The sequence below is a fragment of the Metschnikowia bicuspidata genome, assembly GCF_001664035.1.
Source record: "Metschnikowia bicuspidata var. bicuspidata NRRL YB-4993 chromosome Unknown METBIscaffold_3, whole genome shotgun sequence".
NCBI lineage: Eukaryota > Fungi > Ascomycota > Pichiomycetes > Serinales > Metschnikowiaceae > Metschnikowia > Metschnikowia bicuspidata.
The window spans coordinates 1,151,326-1,168,981 of record NW_017387733.1 but is presented as its reverse complement, the minus strand read 5'-3'; the positions used below and the strand labels follow the sequence as shown (position 1 = coordinate 1,168,981).

Below are 17,656 nucleotides of genomic sequence, written 5' to 3'. Positions count from 1 at the left end.
AGATAGCTAACTAGCTAGCTACTATGTTAATAAATCCTTTTATTAAAACATAATCTTAATTTTATATATAATAATATATATAATATAACTCAATTCTTATAATAATTTAATTCTGTTATGTATACCATGCGTCGGTGAATCTAGAGACACTGCTGTACGACTCAATCACAAGATGGATCCCCACCCTGACAGCGGACACCATTCATGCGCGAGGTTCCATGGGTTCTCAGCCCTAAACTTTTTCTCTACAGGTGCCAATGCAGTTTCAAAACAGGAGAGACGGATTCTTTTCATTTTAACAATATATAAGCGTCAAGCGCATATCAGTTGTCTATTGCCTTTCAAAAGCAGCCTTGAGTAGCTCCTTACAACAACAAGGCACCGGCAAGAGCAACGGCCCCAGCTGCGTACTTAGCTTGAGCAGCACCACCCTCGAAAGTGGAGGCACTCGCAGAAGCCAGGGAGCAGGCATTGTCCAGACAAGAGGTGATGGTGACCAAAGTCGAGTGGGTGTCAGTGACGGTGCTGTTGTAGGATGGCATTTGGGTCACGGAGGAAGTGGTGGCCGCCTCAGTCGAAGACCAGGCTTGCGTGGAGGACCAGGAAGCCTCCTCACTAGAGGAAGAAGTTTCTTGAGTAGGAACAGTGGAGGTAGATTCCTCAGCAGCGGTGGAGGTAGATTCCTCAACAGCGGTAGAAGTGGATTCCGTCACATCACCAGTGTACAAAGTGACGGCAACACCATCGGTACAGTGGAAGTTGGCAAGGGTTCCATCTGGGCACCTGTAGAAGTCGAACATATCGTTGGTATCACCGCTTCTAAGCATGCCATTCTCAATACCAAAATCCTTGGAACGGTTGTCTTCACTACCAAGCATGATACCTTTTGGTGTGAGAACAACATCTTCTCCATTGGCTGTGAGGTAGCCAGATGGAGTTTGCAAAATGAAGGTGGCAGCCTGGTTGTTCAAGGCCAAGTAGGAGCCATCAATACCAACATTGGAGTTGATGTTGTCACCCTTAGCAGTGAGAGAAAATGTTATGTCAGCAAAGACGTAAGTAGCGAGAGACAATAAGGCAGTGAAAGCAAGCATTTGTAGTGTGGAATGATATACTCTATGGAGGAATGGAAGAAAAGATAGATGGGAGCAGGAATTACACCTTAATATAGTCCGCTATTGATTGCAACCCATGTCATGCATGTCAGCTTCTTCTTTAGTGCCAAGAAAAAACAAATCTATTTTGGCTCAAATACGTCATTGGGCAGAGAAAGTCCTTTATTTATAGAAATCTGCTTCTCGCATTGCGCCATACTGCATCGCGGTTACATCCGCGTGAGCTCTTCGTAGGTTTACGACGAGAAGAAGCGAAGGTTTTTTCGGGATCAGTTCTCGTCATAGCTCGACCCCACACTCGAAAGGCAAAATGTTCACCGTTTCTCAAGGAAATGGGACAAGATGAGTTTGGATTCTTTCAAATGCATAACTTCCTTCTCTGCATGGGCTGATTTCTTCGTGACTTTTAACACCACTACATGATGTTCCATTTGACTATTTTTATCTTGATGACGTAAATAAACAGTCCTGCAGAAGGGCTCTTCCATGTTGCAGCTCAATTTATGCGTATTGCTGGATTAGGACGCAAGCCACCTAAAAAATATATATGATGTCACAGGTTTTCTTTCAGGTAGACAGCACGTATCGCCTAGTTGCTTCGAAACGGATCAAACGAGTCAGTCATGATTATTTTGTCAATCCTGAAAGTTAAATGAACTCAAGCTGTTTCATTGGGAACTTGGCGAGTATTTCAGATGAAGTATTTCCCTCGTGCACCCGGCTGGTCTTCCCAATTTTACATGTTGGTTTCTTATTTTTGTTCCGCGCAATGGATGACCAAAATTATCCCCAATGAATAATACCAAAGAATTGCGTATTTTTACATCACGAGTCACAAACTGATCAATTTTTTTCTGTGTGTGATCGAAAAAAGGCTTATGTCCGAATTTCCATCAGCCTCGTGGCTTTGGATTCGAAAAAAATTGACGCATCCGAGCTCGAAGTTCACGTCCAATGGTCAATAACATAACCATAGCCTGATTGCTCACAACAAAATGCCGGCTCATCACTACATTTGTTAAGCAACCTCACTTAAGAAAACTCATAGCCTAATGAGTCAAATTTGATTGAAGCATTGGAAATATCACGTTCACTGCAAGGCATAGACCGGAAATCTTCGAATTCTGGTGAGGAACCCTGGGTCATGAATTCCAAATTCGCCAAGTCTTTTCGCTCATCGTGAAATTTAAACCACGCAGACACACGATATTTCAGCTAACCGACAACATAAGAGTTTTGCGGGCAGCCGCGATTAATTTCAAGTAATGTATTGATGGATTCGTTATTTAGTAATTAGAATTAGAGGTCCACTCCAATTATGTAATGCTTTTGTTAATTTAATGTGAGGTTCTTACTCAGTCAACGAGAGACAGCTCACATATTCTTGATACAGATATGCTTCCGAAGAACTGAGTGCATTTCCTTCAGGCACAAGAAATATTTCTTGTGCGGCCACTGGCGCTGTATCATGAAATTTTTGAGTCAAAACATGGTCAGAAGTACCTTGGGGACCTTTTTGATTGGCTTGCTCGCGCTTTCTTCTGGCAATTCCGGATTCGATTTTCAGGACATTCAGTTCTAGGCTTGCTCTGACTCCACAAACAATATTGTGTGAGTTCAGTAACGTATTCAACACATCCTCGAGTGTTGATGCTTGAAAGAGTTCCATGCGATCCATCAAAAACTCCAGCTCATTAATGAATAAATCAAACTGAGAGTGTTTGTGCCAGTCGCTGACGTCTGCCAGGATGTCCAAGCTCACCAGACAAAAATCTTGATACGTGTCCGTACTCTCGATTCTCCCGAGAACAGCAGTTTGTGCGAGGTCGACCATTGTGCTAACGTATCTGGTGAAGTCTTCTTTCATGTATGCAATCGAAAGATGAACCTCATTCAAGCGGGCACAAGTACTTGTAAGTGTAGCTAACAACTTTGTTAACCGACTCTGAGCCTCATGCAAAGATTCTGTTGACTCGGGGGTATGGACGAGAAAGTCAAGAAGGGTGGTATATCCATAACCAACATCCACTAAAAGTTCGAAAATGGATAAAATCTCGTTTCTTGTCTCGATCAAGTGAGTCACATACTCCAAGATCTGTTTTCTAGCCACGACCGCATAATTTTCTCGACAAAATTTGAAGCACTCGCGGAAGCTATCAAGTGCTTGCGTGTGGCTATCATAGACTGGTAGCAATCTAAATTCAGCCACCTTTTGGCGACAAAAAATAATGTTGGCCCATAATTTCTTATCCATGCATCTTTTATCCTGACCAGAAACGGATTGTCTAAATCTCTTATAATGAAATGGAGCCACAAATTGTTCCGAAGAGTTGGAATTATCCAAGGAAACGAACTTTCGAGTAATTTTTATGGGCTTAAGGAATGGTCTTTTGGTCTCTGTCTTCACTTGTGTGAGTCCATGCTCAGAATTGGATTCAACGCTGCTTTCCAAAGCATGATTATTTGCTAGCTCGAGTGTATTGTCGCTAAATTCAAAAGTAGCACGAAGCACTTGAAAAGCGTGCGAGAAAAGATATATATCTTCACCTCTCACAAATTTCAATCTCATTTCTCGACATTCGGAGTCAAGTTGAAGCGCAATCCACAAGGGCTTAACTGATGTATGTCTCTTATCACATACGCCTGAAGGGGTTTTTGATGTCTTAATATCCGTGTTTGGCCTAGAATTTTTGTTCTTTTGGAAGAATTGCCCGATCTTGGAAATGGGATCTGATGTGTAATGATTAAAGCAATCTTCTGTTTGATAAGCTTCGGGATTCATCTTCTCAATTACTTCTTTTGGGATGGTTTGATCTGTCTTTGTAATGCATAGAGCCAGAGAGGCATCATTGCAAGGGGCAGGCAGACTGACAGGCGAGTTAGAAGTTTGTGCTTCGTGAGGTACTTGTGGTTCTCCATCCACTGTGGGTTCCGAATTACACTCTTTTACATCTCTGGGGCTTCCACAGAGATTTTTTTTGACAAGTTTGAGCTCCTTTAAATACCCTCCTTTGGAAACAGAGGAATTTGCTTCACAATTCGAATGCGTCTCAAACTGAGAGTCGCAACGAATTGGTTGCAAAAGTAAGCCTTCGTCTGTGATATAGCCGAGCGGTGCATTTTGATGACATTCATCTGAATCATAAATCCCTGAGATACTCAAGCAACTTGGAACTAATGATAGAGGCCGCAAGAACGTTCTGTACGACCTGCGTTGTGTAATATCACTAGTTTTGCAGTCATTGGTTCTGGATGCACAATGGGGGGAGCTCGCAAGTTCATTTTTAGATTCTTCATGGAGAGTCCCATTCGGGTCCAGACGAGGGCTGTCACCATTAATAAAACGTGGAATCTTCTGAGGATCCCATATTTCACTTCCAAATGACATTCTGTCTGAATTGGTGCCATCCGTACAAGAATCTTCAGTGACAGCAAATTCACCCTCTTCAGAAACCCCTTCATCACAAAAAAGTGATAATGGAATGGGTTTGGAAATAAGAGATCCTCGAAGAGTTAGCAGGCGAGTAGCTTTTCTATTTTTACTTGAACTCGTTGAACCACACACATGAAAAATGGGCCACATTTCATCCGTCAAATAAAGTGCCTCCAAGCCAGGTGTTTCATGTGCGAAGGACCTATTGCTTGTTTTTCTTTCAAGATCGTCAGAATTGATACGGCTGCCTTGTTCCTGAGTACATGAGAGTGGTACTGGCCTCTCAAAGGTTTCAATTGAAGATTCAAAAGGCTGGTTTGACCTGAATTTGATTTTTGTATGCTGCGCCAATTCTTGAAAGCGCAAGAGGTCATTCGAGTCAATTGTGCCGAGATACAAATCAGGACCATGGTTTGGGTTCCACGAATCGTGCACATGATCACGGCCTGGCACCAAACTATCACCATCAAAGTGCTTGTCAGAAGATTTCAGCCTCTGAAACCAACTAAGAAAGCTGGACTTTGAACCCTTGATTTCACGCTTGAGGTTTTCTGGATTTTTCTTCCAAATCCCATGTTTGGTTTTTGAGTCATCAACGACAACGGAGTCTCTCGCAGCCAAAGACAAAATAGCCTCATATTCATTTATGCCCTCAAAGGAGATATCCCTTTTCTTTTTTTTGTCCACAGAACTGAAGAGGGATTTAGATAGCTTGGCACTAGGTGTGAGTGGACTGTTGAGATTCTTTTCCCCATCAAGGAACTTTATTTCTGCAACTGAAGGCTGAAGGTTAGGGCTAAGAGCTTGTGTTTGGTTCTTCTCTACATTTTCTTCATCCAATATAATACTTGGTCTTTCATCCCGACTTTGCATGAACACATTCGCAACTATGGGCTCATTTGTTCTTTGATTAAGAGAAATAAAAGGCTGATCTGTGACTATGTCTTCTGATACGCACCAATATTGTTCTTTATGTTCCTTTGCTTTTTCTTCTTCGTCATCAAATATTATCAGGAGATGATTATCGTAGTTGTCGGCACAGATACCAGAAGAACAGTCTTCCTTATCTCCACCTTTTCCACATTTCTCATTTTCGGACAAGTGAGGAGATACACCGTCGGGATTCTCAGCACCTGGGGGAGACATTCCAGCTATTCTTGCACTTTCCGCTATATCCACAAAGCTTTTGCGGGCTTGCCCACTAGTGAGAACCTTGGAAACGAGCTTGCTGGTCATATTTCTCAAATATCACTATTGCCGAACAATACTTGTGGTTCTGTCGTAATTTTAATTGAATGAGAAACCCCGATTGATCTCCGAATTTTGGGCCTTAAATATTGCAAAAAAAATAAGCAGAAGACGTTTTCGTTTTTTCAGTCGGCTGCCGACTACAAAAATATTTCAAGGTGACGGAATATAGACCTAGAAACTAATAAATAGTGGGCAGAATAAAAGAGTTGGTACAGTATTTTGTAATGCCATGCTCTAATTTATGCCCTTGTCGACTAAGGCATATAATATCTGGTGTCACCAAGAATTTATTCATCACAGCAACCTTGAGTGATTGAAAAGAATTACTTTGTCAAAAAATCAAGTCATCCAATATGAATGATCATGTAGATGTCAGCTCATTTCAACTTCATAATTTTGTAATAAATATGTACCAATAAGGTGAGGACCCGCAATGTATGCTTGATTTAGGTCTTCTTACATATATCGAGACAAGTTTTATGCCTCAAGTTCAATCAAACTTTTGTAAGGACGATACAAATGATGCACAAAAACTGGCGCCAGTATTACGCACCTTTCGCGTGTCAGTCTAGCGCCGAGTCTTGACCAGTTTGTTCGTGACATACCAAAAATCATTCGCAGCGCACGTGCGAAGAACAGAAAATAATCAGTGTTAACTCTCATTGTTCGCACATCACTGAACCCAAGGGCTTGCGTCATGTAAGTGCTCCGCGTGAGAGCAGGCGGAGATGTAGGGGCCGCTTTTGGCAACCGTATATCGAAGGCACAGCTCGCGTGGCGGCCACCACGCCTTGACGCCAAGACGCGGAGTGCATATAGAGCACGTCCGCCGCCCACTTATCGTACTGAGGCGGTCTCTGGCCATCGTCTTCAGCAACAAGTATCACAATATGTCGAGTCCGAAAAGAGCCGACTTGGTAGTCCCGTACGTAAAGCCCATGAACCAAAAACCAAGATGAGCTGAGGCCAGAGCCCCTCAAATGGAAATAGGTCGGTCGCCCACAGGTCCACGGCGTCGTTCCAGGAATACTAACAAATCTAGATATACCCATAAGCCAGCCAAACCGAGATCGGAGGCCTCCTCCATGATCTCGCAGACGCTTCCCATGGCAGCGATGTTTATGAGAAACAAGCTTTTGTCTTGGTCGTCGGTTTTTTTGGCGCTTCAAAGTTATTTGACGGAGCCTGTGAACAGGCCTGCGGGCAGTGACGGTGGGTCCCAGCCGCCATTGTTGAGGTTAGCTTTTGCCGCTCTTTCCTTGGCCACATGCTATTTGGAGTATTTCTTCCCATCCACGAGCCCCACTCTCAAGAGAGCGGCGCAAGCCGCCTCGCTGACCGCATCTTCGGCAATTGCCGAGGCGACTTCCTCAGTTTAAGGGCTGTATAGCACTTTAGAACGCTACGAAAGAAGCACCCCCGTGGATTTAGGCCGGATTAGAGGTAGCTTCTCTTTTGAGAACACCCACTTCTTTCCAACACAGCCACGAACCGGGAATGTGGCCAGCCATCGAAGCGCATGGCCAGTGCTCCCGTGGGCGAAAACGTCAATGACTTTACGGTCGCTCATTTAACCCTTTCCCTTTAAAAAAATACACGATCTTGTCTACAAGCCCAGTAGTGTCGCCAGCCCGCCGGCTCAGCTCTTGTCCCACAGCAAAATCACGCTTTCGCGACCCTTGTAGCACACGGTAAGAAAGCGGCTTTTGCTGTCCCACACGAGATCGCAGATTCCCACCACAGGAACGTCCGGTGAGTCGGCACTGTCCGCCGCAAAGAGCCCCAAGCAGCGCAAGAACTCGCGCGTGCCTCTGTACCGGGCCGGGTGGATGTCCCAGATGGTGACGTTGCCCGAGTCGTCTCCGAGGGCCAAGACGCGGCTGTTGGGCGCGACGGCCGCGGCGTACACCAACGAGTTCTTTGTGCTGACGTGCACGTCCGGCTGGTCCTCGGGGAACTCGAAGTTGTCCGGGTTCTTGAACACGTTGGCGCTGACAAGCGCGTCACCCGAGAACGCGTCCCACACGTTGACAGAGCCCTCCATGGACACCGAGAGAAGCTCGTTGCCCTGCACGTCGCCCGCGCGGCTCAACCACGCGAGCGCCACGATGGGCAGCGTGTGGTACAGGAGCCCCGGCAGCCGCTCGGCCGCGACGTTCAACTCGAGCGCGTCCTCGGACAGCAGGCTGTTCCACACCTTGATGGCGTAGTCCACGTCCGACGCGGACGCCAAGAGCTTGGACACCGGGCTGAAGCAGAGGTCGCAGATGCTGTGCGTGTGCCCCGGGAGCTGGCCCACGGCAAGCAAGGCCTCCGCGGGCAGCTGCGCCGCGTTGACGGCCACAATGCGGATGCCGTGCTTGCGCGTGGTCATGGCAAACTTCAGCTCGCCAAGCCAGCACGCGTGGGTCTCGCCGCTGGCCGGCTCCGGCTCGGCCCACTGCAGCACTGGCGCGAGCGTGGCGCCCTCCCACACGCCCACACAGTTGTGCGAGCTGATGCTGAGCACAAGCAGCCCCGATGTGTTCCACACGAGCGCATGGACGCCTGCCGGCGCGCCCTCGGAGCTGGCCACGGAGTTGACGATGTTCTTGAGCCGCCCGTCCGGCGCCCACGCGCGGATCTCGCCGCCGGCGCCGGCCGTGAGCACGAGCGAGCCCTGCGGCGACCACGACACGGCGCACACGGCGCTGGGCACCGGCGTGCCGCCGGCCATGGTGGGCGGGTGGCTGAGCGTCACGGTCTCGGCGATGCCGGCCGCGCCCAACGCGTGGATCACGGCCGTGGAGCGCTCCGTGCCGAGCGCAAGCACGTCCGTGGACGGGTGCCAGTGCAGCAGCAAGCTGGGCGCACAGGCGGCAAACGCGCGGAGCACCGCGGTCTGGAAGGGGAGGTCCGGGCCGGGCGGCTGCGGCGGCGCCAGGGCCCCGGGGGCCTCCGGCCCGCGCGCGTCTTGCATCGCCACGTCGGGCGTGTCTGTGTCCGTGCCGGCAGGGGCGCTGGGGTTGGGGCGGGCGCCCGGTGCACGAGCCCATTCGGCGCCTTGGGCGGCGTCGAAATCCGTCTTGTCTTTGAGCACCGAGTCCACGAGATTTAGCCGCAGCGGCTTGCCGGCCGCCGAGTCCTCGAGGAACGTGTAGAGCATGCCTTTCTGCACCAAGTTGACCAAGCAGCCGGGCTGGATGGCGGGAAGTAGCCTGTTTGTGGAGTACTCGTAGTCGAGACACGCGGAGTCTTTCTGGAACGCGTACGCGGCGAGGTCAAAGCCGCTTTCCTGCAAGTAGCGCCATATGAGGTAGTTGAGCTCGGCGCTGGCGAGGGACATGGGCTGGGGTTGGCCGCTGGACAGGGGGCTGCGGGACGATGGAGAGGAAGAGGTGGGGGTAAAGGAATGGCACTTGTGAGTTGAGCGTTGGCGCGGACAGGCACACCCGTACCTCCGCGCTATGGGCGGCCCGGGCGGCTCAGACCAGCACCGGCGGAACGCCGTGCCAGACACCTGTATGGAGGGAAGAGTATTGTGTGTGGCTCTGTGGTTGTGGTTGGTATTTTTTCTCTGTTTCGTGGTTGTTTTTCTTTCTCTGTTCTGTGGTTGTTTTTCTTTCTCCGTTTTGTGGTTGTTTTTCTTTCTTTGTTTCGTGGTTGTTTTTCTTTCTCTGTTTCGTGGGCGTGGGTCACTTTATGGACAGGGTGCTCTGGTGTATCTTCTCGTCTCTGGGCCTGGAGGCCACTGGCCGAGGCGCCTGGATCAGTGGTGCGGCCTGGTCGGGCTGGCGCGAGCTGAACCCGTCAGGCCCATGCCATGGGGCCACTTTGGGCGCGCGGCCTGGGGCAGGCTCCAGGCGAATGGCTTGTGCCTGGTGCGAATCGAGCGGGCCCGGGCCGGCCGGACATTTCGTGCGCTGCGGGCGAGCACTGCCGTAGCACGTCTAGACGGGCCAGATGCTCCATAGCGATTTGCTTTTTTTTTTATGTTCGCTGGGCGTGTGACTTCATGGTAGCTCTGTGCATAAACGGATAGCTTTCCGCATGCATCTGGGATGGGTTTCCACGCCCTCTCCGCCTGTTCTTGTGATGGCTTTTCGCACTCTATACTGGCTTCTTTTCTGCTAGCTGTCCGCATTCGTCTATGGTGATTTTCCGCAGTCATTCAAGATAGCTTCCCGCAATCATTCAGAATAGTTTTCCACGCTCATTCAGAATGGCTGTCCACGCTCATTCAAAATAGCTTTATGCATTCATTCAGAACAGCTGTCCACATTCATCCAAGATAGCTTCATGCATTCATTCAGAGCAGCTGTCCAAATTCATAAAAATTAGCTTTATGCATTCATTCAGAACAGCTGTCCACATTCATCCAAGATAGCTTCATGCATTCATTCAGAGCAGCTGTCCAAATTCATAAAAATTAGCTTCATGCATTCATTCAGAACAACTGTCCACATTCATTGAAAATGGCTTTATGCATTCATTCAAAACAGCGGTCCACATTCACTCAGAAAAGCTGTCCACATTCATTAAAAATAGCTTTCCGCGCTCATTCAGAATGGCTTTCCCCAATTGATTCAAAATAGCTGTCCACACTCATTCAAAATAGCTTTCCGCATTCGCTGAGGTTAACTTTTCGCCCCAATATTATTGCCTACATTCATTCGGAATGACTTCCCTCGCATCCTCATGTTAGCTTCCCGCACACCTTCACTCTAGCTCTCCGTACACCTCTATTTTCGACCTCCACATGCCTATCTGAGCTTTCCGCGTACACCTCTGCACGCCACTTTCGCATGTGCTCGAAAACACACCAGGACGCTATGGCTGCCGCTTTTGAAAGCCGGCAAAACCAGTCCGTGGCTGCCAGAATTTGTGTGCAGTCAAACCAAATCAATTTTCGGCCTCATTACGTGCCAAACGCTTGCTCGTCACTGCTGCAGCGCGATGCGAATGGGTGCGAAAAGATGGCACTGGTCTTGTCGACGCGTTCCACATAATTGAGGCCGTTTTCGATAATATATACCCTGCTGCAAAGCACGGAATTTTTTGTTTGCATTCCATTGCTGCGCTAGAGCGCTAGGTTCGGTCGGTGTTTCAAAAGTCTCTGCGACACAGCAAGGTGAGTCATGTAATTGCAGAGCCCCCGAAACGTATTGTTGAAGACTCAAAACTGAGACAGGCAATACGGCCGGGTAAAATTCACTTTTGTCACAGCATGCCATCGGACAGAGCTCCCCAAGTTTCAAAGCCGGGAATTTATATTTGAGAGGCACAGCTTCTATGTAGGAGATTTTAACCAGCCCTGGGTCATTTATGCCCTTAAGGCGCCCATCACGCCAAGATGCTGGTACATGAGCCACTACTCGTGGGGCCAGAACCGCACCACCACTGGTCACATATTTCACCCACAAAAATACACCTGCAGAGATACGTATGCCACCGTTCCCGTTGAAGTCATGCAAAACATAATCCCAGGCCACAGGGTCAAGAAGGTCGTCGCTGTTGACATATATCGGAATGCAACAGAAAACACTGGTATGGCCGTGCGCGGCGATATGTCCAAAAGCCCAGATAAAAGTCATGCTTCACCCTGAGGCCCAAAGAGCCACAGCGCCGTCCTACTTGAATTTCTGCACATGCAGTCCAAGCCCGACACCGGCAGAAATCCTGGGTATGCATCAATATCGCCTATCCAAACAACCACAAGCCATCAACTCTCAGCAAAAAAAACAACAACAAAAAAGGGCCAAGCGTTCTTCTCTCATCTAGCTTCCTGGCCAGGGCGCCACACACCCGTGCATCCAATACACACCGCGCACTTTCAACGCCTGCTAGATACTACTACGATCACTACTACTACGATCACCACCACGGCAAATACCCGCCGGAGTTCTTCCCACAACTTCCCCAAACATTTACCTCGCACTTTTACCTTCAAACACCACCTGCTTATCTCAAACACGCCAATCCACCCCGATCTCATCCTTAGACCCAATCTTCTTCGGCTTGCACAATACACGTCTTGCTACAAAGAACACAGCGCCCGCCATAGAAGCCCCCACTATACGAACATCTACAAAATGGAATCTGTCCCGCAAATCGTACTACCTCCTGAAATGGACCTGCCTTTGAAATCAGACGCCAAATCGAACAACCGCAAAAGCAAGGCGCCGTGGCAGTTGGCGCAGCCACACAGGGCAAAACACCAAGCTAATCCATACGCCAATGCTGGCACCAGCACGGCAGCGCCATACACAGAATCCGTCGCCGCCACAGCCGCACCCCCTGCCGGCAACTCCCTTGCTGTTCCAGGATCTGCGGCCCTGAAAATACGCAAAAATAACCGCCGCTTGTCTATCCACGCACTGGCCACGGCAGCACACGGCCCCCATTTCGATGCCGCGGGGCTTCCCCCGTTGCCCTCAAACGCCCTGGTGTACCGCACGGCGACCAACAACTCGGACGTGGCGCTGATGCGCGCGTACCCGCCTCGGAACCAACGCGAAGACGACGTGGTGGACATGATCCGCACCGAGCTCCGTACCAAGGATGCCACGGCTATTGCTGACTTCCACCAGTCGCTTGTGGGCCAGCGGGCGCGTGTGGAGAAGCGGGTCCAGGACAAAATCGACGAGAACCAGAAAAACATCCTCCAATTGACGGACAACTTGCAGGTCACGCAGCAGCAGCTTCTCCTGCTCCGTGTTCTGACCAAGGAGTTGTATGGCATCATCCGCGAGCTCACAGACGCCGCGGAGCGGCGCTTGGAGCTCGAGCTTGCCGAGCCTGATGCGGCGCGTGATGGCCTGGTGGGTCCGAGACAAACAAAGGGACAGAACAGAGACCGCTCGTCCGTCATTATGCTACAAAAAATTGTGGGCGGCGGAGTTGCAGCTGTTGTACAAGCATGTAGATGGTGCGCAGAAGTTTGTGCAAGAAATGCCCGGCCGCCACATCTTGGGCGAAAGTGGCCGCTGGCATGGCATCAACGTCGGCACGTGGAAGCCATCTGAGCCCATTCACCTATTCTTGCTCAATGACTCCGTGTTGGTGGCTACTCGTAAGAAAACCCAGGACTCAAGCTCAAAGAGACTCCAGGCCGCGCACTTCTGGCCCCTCGCCGCAGTCGAAATCACCCAGATCACCCCACCCAAAAAGCAAGTGACGGACGACTCCCAGGGCTACGTGATAAATCTACGCTCGAACTCTTTGAGCTATGTCTACCAGACAGACCGCTACGACCATTTCATGCGCGTCATGAATGCCTACCAGCGAGGCAAGGCCGAGGTCTCGAAGAAACAGCGTCTTATGGAGGAGCAGGATGGAAGACCAAGGAACACACAAGACGCGGGCCATCGCAGAAACGCAAGCTCAAACAGCATCATGGATGAGTGCACCGATAAGCGGCAACTTCGGGACTCATTGCGGACCTCTGGTCTCACAGAGAAGGGCACACCCCACGCGAGGGACTCAAACAGTGCTCATAGATCCAACTCTCACCGAAATAGCGCCGACATCATCTTGAAAGATCTTTCTGCACGTGTGCATTCCAGGAACCGGTCTCATGATTTCATGAAACAAGAAAAAACAAGTGCGGACGTCAAGAACCCAGCTCAGCTTTTCATTGAGCTCAAAACAAATGAGGACAAGCTCGACGAAGTTGACGTTCACTTGGCTCATAATGAGTACATGAGTGCAGTTGGTCTCATCAAACACATAGACGCCAGACTCACCAGTGTTTTTGACAGGATTCAAAGTGCCAAGCCCGATGATAATCAGGCAGAGGAATTACGGCTACTAGTCGATGTTGTAAAGTTGAAGATTTCCAACCGTAAGATGAAGGTTCAGGAGGGTTTACTGTTTGACCTTACTCACACAATTGCTACTTTGACTGTTGAACAGATTGCCAACATCATAGAGTTTTATTTGAGTTTCGGAAAACTCGAAGAAGGCTTAAATGCTATTCTCGATGCTTTGTCATCGCAACTATCTGGAATTGTGGGCAGGCTCACTTCAAATGCTCATGGATCCACCAGAGTCGACATCGTGAATTACCTTTCGAATCTTATCATTGTTCATGTGCTGATCATCAAACGTGCTGTGAATATCCATAGGTTTTGCATCATTCCAATTCTAAAACGCGAGAGCTCGAAGACTGTTGATTCTAGTGGGTTTGTGACATGGTCTATATCCGAAATGGAACTGCTTGTTGAATTGATCAAGAAACACGCGTCTGGGTCACTCTTAGTGGAGGATGTGGATGTGTGGAAAATCAAAGATGTGAAGTACTACGACGAGCTTCTTAAAGTAATGGAATCTCAGCTCAAGCTCTTGAAGAGCGAGGGCTTGAATGTGGATTACTTATTTGATGAAATTATACATTGCTCGGCTGTGGGTGCGTGACATTGGTCTTAGTCAAAAATATATAGAACAAACGGTCAATCCACCAAGGCTAATTCAAGGCTAGAGCTTTGCATAGTAAGACGTGATGTCATACTTTTCTCGCAAAATGGCGCCTTTTCTTTTCAAATACCAAACAGATAACACAGATGCAGAAACGACACCAGCGTATATACAAAATAGTACACCTGTGCCTAAAGCATTGATCAAAGGTTCAGTTATGAAAGTCGCAACCGCAGCCAAAATCTGACGAACGAGGTTGTTCAAGGCCACGCCTGTGGCCCCTTTTCCCGGTAGAAGATCGGTTAAATAAGTCAATGTGCAGCCAATAACAATCATGGATCCTAGGCCGAACAAGGTGCTTCCAACTAGTGGAGTTACCCAGTGCTGTTTTTTGTCTAGGCACCAGCCAAAAATCATACATGCTGGTGGAAAGACGAGAGCGGCCATCACGATGTTCCATGAAAGCCTTGATTCAGGACGAAGCTCCCCATTATTAAGCCTAGCGCTGCGCTTGATGAGCCAGTCATTCCAGCGGCCTCCATAAATCGAAGCTATGAAGTATGTCACGGAGTTGGGGATATACATGAGACCAATAATGACCGGGGAAAAACTGTAGGGGGCTTTGGCGTATGAGTTTGAGATCGTGATGTTGAAAAAATAAACGCCCATGAATGTTATGCTTGAGTATGTGATGATGAGCAAGACAGGAGGATACGATAAGAGAATAACCGCATGCATCGGCCTAATCGCATAATCGTAAATGTGAGATTTCCAGGATTTCTTTTCTGCTGGGTCTCTGGATTCAAGCTCTGCCAACTCTTGGTCTCTTATTCTTTTGCTGTATGCGGACTGGCTCGTGGAAATCCGCAGCAATGACGGCGTGAAAAAGTCGACGGGAGTCTCCTCGTCCCGAATTTGACGCTGTAGAGACATAGTCTGAGAAAGGTTTGTGGCGATGCGTTCCAAGCTGTGCTCAGATAAGTTTTCATCCTTATCCAATGTTTCACGGACTATCATTTTAGCTGTTTCGAAATTGTTCTTGGGTAGTGTTTCGGGGAGGAGGAAGATAATCAGAATCAAATTTAGTCCACAGACTACGACCATGACCCACATGGTGGCACGCCAGCCCCAAGCCTCTGCCACGGCACCTCCGATGATGGGGGAGAGAAAAGGTCCAAGAAGTGGGCCCAAGTAAAAAAGCCCCAAGGCTGTTCCTCGCTCCTCTTGGATGTATAAGTCAGAGACTGTTCCTGCGCCGCATGCTTGAACGGAAGAGGCTCCAATTCCCGCCATAAACCGTAGAACAATTAATGCCCCGATGGATGGGGCAACGGCACATGCTATGGAAAAGGCAAGGAACCACGAGAATGATATGACATAGACGGTTCGGCGGCCGTGGTTCTCAGAGAAATTCGACCACCACATTGGGAAAATTCCCACCGAAAGCATGTATACTCCAATGGAAACATTTACCATGGTGAGGGTGGTATCAAGGTTGGTGGACAAATCGTCCACAGCAGGAAGCAAGATGGAAGTGCCCATAGGCCCGGAAACACCTGCAAACGCTACGACACACACAATGATGAATTTGTGCATGGGGCGATAGTTTCTAGGATCATGGTACTCCGGCATGATTGTTATGGAGGAAAGCAATCCCCTTCTTTTATTGCTGGGCACGCGATTCTTTGAGCGTATTGAATTAGCGGAATTGACGGAATTGTGGCAGTCGCCCACATCTTTTTCATTTATTGTCTTTTTTTCTTCGGGCAGGTCAGTACCTTCGTTTGAAGATTTGGATTTGTTCTCTTCTCGATTTTCATGAAGAGACTGTGGATCTTGTTGACGGGGGTGATCCGACTGCAGAGCTAGTTCTGCAAGAGAGCTTGCTAAAGATTAGATCTCGGACATTTTTTTGCTTGTTGCTTATGAACGCCACAGATTCAAGTAGGGTGGAGAATGTGAAATATGGGCCGAAGGGTACTGTTCTGGAAGGCAAATTGGTTTGAGATGTATTAATGAGATTCGGCGCAGGTATTAGTCATTCATTTTCTAGCAGCGCCATCAGTGGTGGAGGAGCAGAAGGTGGAGCAGGCCGGGCGAGAGTCGGATCCGAAGTGAGTTTTGCAAAGAGTTGGAATTGGGAACTCCAGGGTAAGCCTGTATGGATGCAGAAACTCGGATATTTATATAGTCTGGTTGCGAAGAGGTGGGGATATTTCCAATGGAGCAGTGATGACTCCCGCGTAAGCGCATTAATTCCGCGATTGCGCACGATAACGCCGGGCCGCCGTGACTGCTCCAAACCACGCGCACGTGACCGCGCTTCTTGATGACAGCTGTCGACCCCTGTCCCCTTTACAAGCAAAGAATATGGCCAACAATAAACAGCAGCACAAACGAGCTATTCCGAGAGACCAGCTATTTTGATCAGGCTCTTTGCGGCATAATTCTGAAGAAGCATGTGGAGGCGAAGACGGGTTGCGAATTACATGCGAGGTGCACTCCGCGATACCATGCCTATGCTTGTATGCTAGTATACCGCCACGCATCTTCTGTCCCGGGTGAACAGAAGAAGTACTCTCCACGATGTCCGTAACTTCCTCCGGACCAAGAATTATATTTTGGGAGCTTGCAGAAATTCAATTGGCAAGCCGATGCCACGATCCCCGAAATCCATGAAACCCCGGGCTCTTGGGTTTATATACATGCCCGCAACCAAATGTTCATCGCTTCCGGGCCGCGGACCCAGCTCTGTTTCTGAATCCCAAAGGATTTGCCACTAAACCCATAACAGCAAAAGCTCGAATATCCCGTCCATGCGCATTCTCCGTCGAGGCTCTTTTACCGTTTTGTAACGCCAAAGCTGCATACATGGAACCCACCAATTTTGAGGCGTTATTTCAGTAATAACACCCCCAGCAGAACATCAGCCTGCAAGCACCTGGGCCCAGAACAGTACATGAATTTTCAGATTATATGTGGGGCTTTAAATGGAAGAATTTTCAGGTTATATGTGGGGCTCTAGATGAAAGAATTCCAATTTTTATTCCTGTCTCTTCCAGACAGAGCTCCCACGCTGTTTGGCGTTTGCATCTCGTGATGCCCATATTCAGGTGAAGTCTGGCCAAAACGGAACTTAAAGCTGAGCTCACGTAAAGAAATGGAGAAAGTAGGTCTCGAGTGAAATATAAAGCAATTAGATTTATAGCACACACGACCCATGAATTAAGTTCCACCAAATCATACGGATAGAAATGCCACCAGATTATAAAGATTGGCATTCAACAAGATCATTAAGATTGACACTCCACCAGATGCATGGCACGCTATTCACTAACTTTCAGCTCTGCACACAACACCATCGACTCTCCAAGCCTTTCTGTCATTCTGACCCAGTGCGCGCCAGACCCGCCACCTTCTGAGTAAGCCCTATCACTACACCCATCGCACACTATTCTTTTAT

The 17,656-nt window shown here is 48.7% G+C and overlaps 6 protein-coding genes across 6 annotated transcripts; 2 read left to right on the top strand and 4 right to left on the bottom strand.

The window, feature by feature from the left end:
• Positions 1 to 128: 128 nt before the first annotated feature.
• METBIDRAFT_31814 (uncharacterized protein) lies at positions 129 to 1,231 on the bottom strand. Its single transcript, XM_018855925.1, has one exon. It carries the CDS (start codon positions 1,092 to 1,094, stop codon positions 366 to 368), a length of 729 nt encoding a protein of 242 aa, XP_018711761.1. The 5' UTR covers positions 1,095 to 1,231; the 3' UTR covers positions 129 to 365.
• A 1,235-nt stretch (positions 1,232 to 2,466) lies between these two features.
• METBIDRAFT_11804 (uncharacterized protein) lies at positions 2,467 to 5,784 on the bottom strand (the record flags this gene model as incomplete). Its single annotated transcript, XM_018854094.1, has 1 exon — positions 2,467 to 5,784. The coding sequence occupies one exon, from the start codon at positions 5,782 to 5,784 to the stop codon at positions 2,467 to 2,469; it is 3,318 nt and encodes a 1,105-aa protein (XP_018711760.1).
• Positions 5,785 to 6,594: 810 nt separating this feature from the next.
• METBIDRAFT_178628 (uncharacterized protein) lies at positions 6,595 to 7,308 on the top strand. Its single transcript, XM_018854740.1, has 3 exons — positions 6,595 to 6,724; positions 6,842 to 7,139; positions 7,161 to 7,308. The coding sequence occupies exons 1-3, from the start codon at positions 6,690 to 6,692 to the stop codon at positions 7,176 to 7,178; spliced, it is 351 nt and encodes a 116-aa protein (XP_018711759.1). The 5' UTR covers positions 6,595 to 6,689; the 3' UTR covers positions 7,179 to 7,308.
• On the bottom strand, positions 7,309 to 9,336 carry METBIDRAFT_178614 (uncharacterized protein). The gene has a single exon (XM_018854739.1). The coding sequence runs from the start codon at positions 9,122 to 9,124 to the stop codon at positions 7,439 to 7,441; it is 1,686 nt and encodes a 561-aa protein (XP_018711758.1). The 5' UTR covers positions 9,125 to 9,336; the 3' UTR covers positions 7,309 to 7,438.
• A 2,390-nt stretch (positions 9,337 to 11,726) lies between these two features.
• EXO84 (exocyst subunit) lies at positions 11,727 to 14,586 on the top strand. Its single transcript, XM_018859279.1, has 2 exons — positions 11,727 to 12,644; positions 12,679 to 14,586. Exons 1-2 carry the CDS (start codon positions 11,871 to 11,873, stop codon positions 14,191 to 14,193), a joined length of 2,289 nt encoding a protein of 762 aa, XP_018711757.1. The 5' UTR covers positions 11,727 to 11,870; the 3' UTR covers positions 14,194 to 14,586.
• Positions 14,254 to 16,013, bottom strand: QDR3 (Qdr3p; the record flags this gene model as incomplete). Its single annotated transcript, XM_018858853.1, has 2 exons — positions 14,254 to 15,876; positions 15,972 to 16,013. The coding sequence occupies 2 exons, from the start codon at positions 16,011 to 16,013 to the stop codon at positions 14,254 to 14,256; spliced, it is 1,665 nt and encodes a 554-aa protein (XP_018711756.1).
• Between the last annotated feature and the right edge of the window lie 1,643 nt (positions 16,014 to 17,656).

Bases quoted from the DNA above. Each gene is read 5' to 3' on its own strand.
- METBIDRAFT_31814 (XM_018855925.1), bottom strand. From the start codon at position 1,094: ATGCTTGCTTTCACTGCCTTATTGTCTCTCGCTACTTACGTCTTTGCT.
- METBIDRAFT_178628 (XM_018854740.1), top strand. From the start codon at position 6,690: ATGTCGAGTCCGAAAAGAGCCGACTTGGTAGTCCC. The intron at 6,725-6,841 runs GTACGTAAAGCC...TAACAAATCTAG, and splicing joins AGAGCCGACTTGGTAGTCCC to ATATACCCATAAGCCAGCCA.
- METBIDRAFT_178614 (XM_018854739.1), bottom strand. From the start codon at position 9,124: ATGTCCCTCGCCAGCGCCGAGCTCAACTACCTCATATGGCGCTACTTG.
- EXO84 (XM_018859279.1), top strand. From the start codon at position 11,871: ATGGAATCTGTCCCGCAAATCGTACTACCTCCTGAAATGGACCTGCCT. The intron at 12,645-12,678 runs GTCATTATGCTA...TGGGCGGCGGAG, and splicing joins AGAACAGAGACCGCTCGTCC to TTGCAGCTGTTGTACAAGCA.